At 41.5% G+C, this 6,000-nt stretch overlaps 1 protein-coding gene across 1 annotated transcript; it reads left to right on the top strand.

Moving 5' to 3' along the window:
- The first annotated feature begins 837 nt into the window (after positions 1 to 837).
- LOC117537040 (leucine-rich repeat-containing protein 3-like) lies at positions 838 to 1,629 on the top strand. The gene has a single exon (XM_034202217.1). The coding sequence runs from the start codon at positions 838 to 840 to the stop codon at positions 1,627 to 1,629; it is 792 nt and encodes a 263-aa protein (XP_034058108.1).
- Positions 1,630 to 6,000: the final 4,371 nt, after the last annotated feature.

The following is a 6,000-nucleotide window of genomic DNA, read 5'->3' as shown; positions in this document are numbered from 1 at the left end:
TGAGAAAAAGGAGCCATACTTGAAAGAAACAAGCTTATATTATGATAATGTTTAACTTCTCTTCTGAGGAGGAAGGTGTCTGAAAGGGAAACTGGTGAGAGCTAACTGAGTGTTAGATGAAATGAGCATAAACATGATCAAAAGCATATAAATAGCTGTCTAAAACCAAACATTTTGAAGTATTTTTAGACTTGATAGGTAGCTAAATATAAAACGGAGACATTCCTGGCATGACTTGAAATGTTCTCGATATCACCTTGTTGCATCTATATCTTTTTATATCTTTCTGTCTTTTTCTATTTCAGATTTTGTCCAATCAACCAAGAAGACATGCCCCCTCCCTCCCTGGAAAAAACAGTCGTGACTTCCCCCTTTCTCTTCCGACATCTCATTTAGCTAGAATGCAAACTTTGGGATATTAGCCGTTTTGTGTTAAACAGGGCTTTGTTTTCAGAAAACTGAGATAAATAATGAAAGGTAATGCCGGGGTGAGAGTTGAAAAGTTGTCCAAGGATGTCAGCCATTAACGCCCAGACCAAGGCCATGTTTGGATAGGGTTGCATCTAAAAAAGTTGGAATGCCAATGTTAGGAGAGCGAGCCAAAAACTTCAGGGTCATCTGGAGAGAAAGTTGAACCTGGCTCAACTTCTGCTGCAACGCCACGTCATTCTGTCAAATAGCATCTTTGAGTGTCATAAACCACTCTGTTTTGGCATCTAATAAATCGTTAAATTCACAGATTAATTACTCAAACTGGACTTTCTGGATTATATTTCATGTCTCAAGCAAAGAAAAAAACGTAAACCCCCTGCGTTGTTGGTTGATTCCCGTCCTCCAATGGGGGCCTCTCACAGATGCAGGTCATCCATAAAACCTGATTCCTGTAGCTCTCGATCGTTTGTGGGAACGTTGTGGCTCCTCTCTGGGATTATGACTGCATACGCTTGCCCTAAAATCTGCCACTGCACAGATAGGAACGGGGTGGTGGTGCAGTGCACTTCACGAAACTTGGAGAACATCCCGCTGAACTTGCCCAAGGACACCGTTGTTCTCCTGCTTTCATCCAACCGGATCAGACACATCCCAAAGGAGACCTTCACTGAGCTGCACCGCCTCAGGGAACTGGACTTATCTCACAACGCCATCGAGAGCGTGGAGGTCGGAGCCTTTCAAGGGATATCGGATAGCCTGCGGACTTTGGATCTTTCAAACAACCACCTCAGCAGCCTCCCCAAGGACACCTTCGCAAAGCTCCACGCCCGTGTTCGGTTGTCCCACAACCCCTGGCACTGCGAGTGCTCTCTGCAGGAGGTGCTGAGGGAGCTGAGGCTCGACCCGGAGACGGTGAACGAGGTCAGCTGCTCCACCTCGGTGCAGGAGGAGTACGTGGGGCGGCCGGTGATCCAGGTCCTGGACTCTGGCATCAACTTTTGCAACTTCCACCACAAGACAACAGACGTGGCCATGTTTGTGGCCATGTTCTGGTGGTTCTCCATGGTCACGGCATACATAGTTTACTACATCAAACACAACCAGGAGGATGCCAGGAGGCACATGGAGTACCTCAAGTCCCTGCCCAGCACTTCTCACGTCAGCAAGGACTACGACACAGCCAGCAGCATATTTTAGTGAGAAAGGATGGATCAATGAATGTGTTCACAGCATAAAAGAGTGATACAACTGCGCTCTGGGATATACAATGCACAAGGACATAGGAAGAGGTTTTAAAATCATCAAGTACAAGCTAAAAGTAGAGTCTTTAAAGCCACAAAAGAAAACCAAGATAAATCACGCTTCTTAAAAATTAACCTGAAATCAGTGAAGAGTAGGAAAACAGCTGACTAATAAAGTTGAAAAGCTGTTTAACTAATTAATATCTTCATTACTGAAGCTTTCTTAATTCAAGTAAGGCTTGTATCTTGGAGCTGCAGCCCTTTATGGGTCTGTGAGTTATGCCACATAACTCACAGTTCAATAAGTCACATACAGCAAAGCTGCCTCCAATACTTCTTATTACAACACAGTGCTGCATTTGTGTTTCTCTTTCCCCAATAGACAATAAATGCAACATTTATCAGAATACTGCTCCTTCTTGCCTTGAGGAAAAGAAGACGTGGTAGCCCTCAGTAAAATGAGGAATCTGTGTTCATTAAATTGGAAAGAGATTTATGTTGTTTTAAAGATCCCATGTCATGGCCATTTCTACTGATCATAATTCCATTGTTGAGGTATAGGCCTACTAAAATAGATTTATATTGTGCAATTTTCCAAACTCACATTGGTTTCTCATACAGCATCTCTGTAAAGTATGTGTATTCACCGGTATTCACTCTCTGTCCTAAACGGCTTATTGAAGCTCCTGCCCTCCCTGTGAGCCCAGTTTGCTCTGATTGGTCACGCAACGTGAAAGGCTCGTTGCTGCAACAGCTGCGGCTCATTGCTGTGAGGAGCAGAGAGGGTTCCGTGTTGGCGATACAGATACAGCGAGAACAAGCAAAACTCATCCTGAACACACACAAACACTCACAGCCGAAGTAAAAACAATAAGTGTGGCTTGATATTGAGTAAGAAAAAGGTTTATAACGCTGTGAGAATGGATCTGCGGAGAGCAGTGGCGTTTCTATATGTACAAAAGTGAAAATCAAAATATAATATTATTTTCAAAAACCTCTTTAGTCTGATGCTTCAATTAATTTTAAACAAACAGTTCAACAGAAGGATACCCAAAAAATGTAATTTTATCATTTAAATATTGAAAATGGGATCTTACTAAGGTAAGATCCCATTTTCAATAAAATTGTGGTCTTACCTTGACTTGAAGATGAAGTCCATTTGCCTATCCTTCTGGACAAAAATCTCTATTACTTTTTTGCAATGTAATGTAAAAGTCCTCCTTATCTTCTTGTAGTTTCAAAAGTCTATCATAAATCTAAATGATGGATTTATGATTCGAAAATTATAAAAGTAGGGTAGACATGTGGATATTATCCGGCTGAACAAAACGTGCATTTATCTAACAAGTACGTTTCCCACAGATCTTATTTTGAGCTATTTTCTAAAATCCTATGGAGAAATGTCATTGCTTTTTTGTGGAGGGAAGCCATGCGCAGCTTACTTCTTGGTTTTAGGACACGTCTCTCTCCTCCTCTTCACCTGCTCTTCACACACCACACTTTTCGCGGCACAAGTACTTACAGCCAATCAGCTCTGAATTATGTGAGATGACGTATGGTGGGGATGGCAGCTCTATGGTCATTATGTTTTGCCACACACATTAAATAGGACAATACTCTGAGCATGCGCAGTGTAGTTTTCACCGTTCACTTAGACAGAGAGAGGGAGGGGCAGGATCGGGTTTTGTCCCACATGGCTCTAAACAGCTCAATAGGCACACACTGTAGACGCTAATTAAAAGAACACTGTGCAATGTACAGACGAATCAGATGATTAAACATGATCTTAAAATATATTTTATATATATTTTAATTTATTTTTTGCATTTTGTTGTAATCATTATTTTAATGCTTTCTGCTGACACTAGGTGGGGCTGTGCCCCACCTGCCCCTAACGACCAGTCGCCACTGGCGGAGAGCATTTCTCCGCGATCCCAACGTAGTAGCCCGAAAAACGTTTACCCATTTAAACAGTCGTAGATACCTTGTTTGTTTTAAACATCATAAATACACAAACAACAATGAATACTTACAGGTTGTGTACCCGAATCTCCCGCTGGTCCAAACAAAGTAGGAACAGCATCGTTCTTCAGTGCCCTACGCTGTACATATCCGGCATGCATCGCTGAAAGGTTTGGGAAGCTTTGTTTCGTGAAAGGCTGGCAGAGGGTGCGGTCATAGCTCTGGGCGTGGCTACTGGGTATCCCTACGTAGCCACACCCAGGAAGAAAACATTGGAAAATGAGAAATCTCCAACGAGGCGTTTTGGGGAGGTCTTTTCTGTGTTAGAGTTTTACTCCCTACAGGGTGTACTTTGAGGGTTTTTGACTCTGCAGACCGTTTACATGCATACAAATCTTCATAAGACACAAGGGGACGGGTAATAACCGGAAAAGCATGACATGGGACCTTTAAGTAAATACACTGCACATTTACACAACTTTACAACTTTTCACATAATCTTTTCCTCCTGTGCAGCCTCACAATAACATCCTGTTATTTTTTCCTTAAGATTACATTGATAAATAGGCTCATCTCCAAATATGGAACTCGTATATCTTCATCTGCATAGATCTGGATGAGGCAGGATATTAATAAGCATCCTGCAACCCAAAAATAGTCTCATCTGACTAACAGTTCAAACCCATATATCTAATGAGCAAGGCATTTTGGGAGGCTGCTGATTTAGGAAGACACGACAGGATCCATTCATTTCAGGTCTCATACACATTTTCTGTAAAATAAAAATGTTCTTTTCTTGAAAAGGCGCAAACACATTCCTTTTAAATGGATTTTCGTGAACTATAAACCTGCTTTAAACAGCCATTCATTTGTGTCACATTCGCATGCAAATCACAACCACCGATGAGCTAATAATATTCAAAATGTCAACATTTGTGAAGTTCCATTTTTTCAATAGTGACAGCCAGCAAAATGCATTACTTGCTTTTTAACTTATAAAACAGTTGGGGATCAAATAAGTCTGCTCACACTGAATTGTGGAGACAAACAAGCTCAGCGTTTTCTTTGCAAATGTGAGCGTTCCTGGGTGACTGCCTTTATCCTGCTGCTGGTACAATTTTGGAGGAGAGAGCTACACATCTCACGCTGCGGCTCAACGAGCTCCCGCTGAGACAGGGTCAGAGACAGGGGAAAAGAAACATGATTTTTTACATAGAGGTAAAAAGCCTCCGTTGAATATTTTCCATTAGAAAGCTGCTCATGCAAAGTGGACCCTTATTCGACAGGCCTTGAACCTTTTGGTGAATCAGAAGCTGCAATTGAGTCGTCTTTACATAGGATGGTTTCTTACGGAGTAAAATTACCCCAGAAGTCAAATAACTTAGGGTGCTTTAATGCTTCCTTTCTTATGTCCTTCAGTATTGAGTACACTGGGTCAATTATTTGTGGCTGCAGCATTTAAACTGACCATTCAGATATCAATAACCTCTGCCTTTGCAGTTTAATCATACACAATGGATCAAATAAAAAACATCCTTGAAAGGAGATAATAAGTAATTGAGTCCCAGACAGGAATCCAACATTTCATTTGATAGCATTGTGTCACATTTTCTACTTATTATTATTATGTTTGAAAACCATCCACTCTTGCTTTGTATAATCCCCATGTAGCACAATGGTTGTCTTTTTTTCTCATGCATTCTCCTTGGCAAATTTGACCTTTAACCATTGAACTTTTCCATTGAGATCAAGGAAAAGAAGATGGTAAAAGACAAAAGGTTCATCCTAATTGCTTATTTGGCCTCCTCGTTACGAAGATGAGTGAGAGACGGGAGGAAGAGAAGCGAGGACAGAGGAGTCCTCAGGTATGAGTTGGGATGTCCTTGTTCACTCCAGCGTCACTTTTAAACGATGCCCTTTACTGCGTGTGCACTGTCTATCACTTGTCACTGGACTTTACTCCAAATAAATCCCTTCAAACCTGTGATTTAGTTTGCCCATTTTTATTGAAATGAATTCGTCCATATCTTCAATCCATCAATTTTTATTAGAGTTTTCAGTGTTTTATTTTTGGTCCTGTATTAGTTTTTTGAGTTATAACATGTAATGTAAAGGTCCCATGACATGGCCATTTCTAGTGATCATAATTCCATTGTTGAGGTCTACTAGAATAGATTGATATTGTGCAATTTTCCAAACTCACATTGGTTTCTCATACAGCATCTCTGTATAGTATGTGTATTCACTGAATTTCACTCTGTCCTAAACGGCTTGTTGGAGCTCCCCCCCCCCCCCCCTCCCTGTGAGCCCAGTGTGCTCTGATTGGTCAGCTCGCCCACTGGCACGCTGCTGCGAGGAGCTGACA

The sequence above is a fragment of the Gymnodraco acuticeps genome, unplaced genomic scaffold (assembly GCF_902827175.1).
Source record: "Gymnodraco acuticeps unplaced genomic scaffold, fGymAcu1.1, whole genome shotgun sequence".
In the NCBI taxonomy this organism is placed as follows: Eukaryota; Metazoa; Chordata; class Actinopteri; order Perciformes; family Bathydraconidae; genus Gymnodraco; species Gymnodraco acuticeps.
The sequence above is the reverse complement of the archived record's forward strand: the minus strand, read 5'-3'. Positions and strand labels throughout refer to the sequence as shown.

What these genes read in the sequence shown, in the direction of transcription:
- LOC117537040 (XM_034202217.1), top strand. Translation starts at nt 838, where the DNA reads ATGGGGGCCTCTCACAGATGCAGGTCATCCATAAAACCTGATTCCTGT.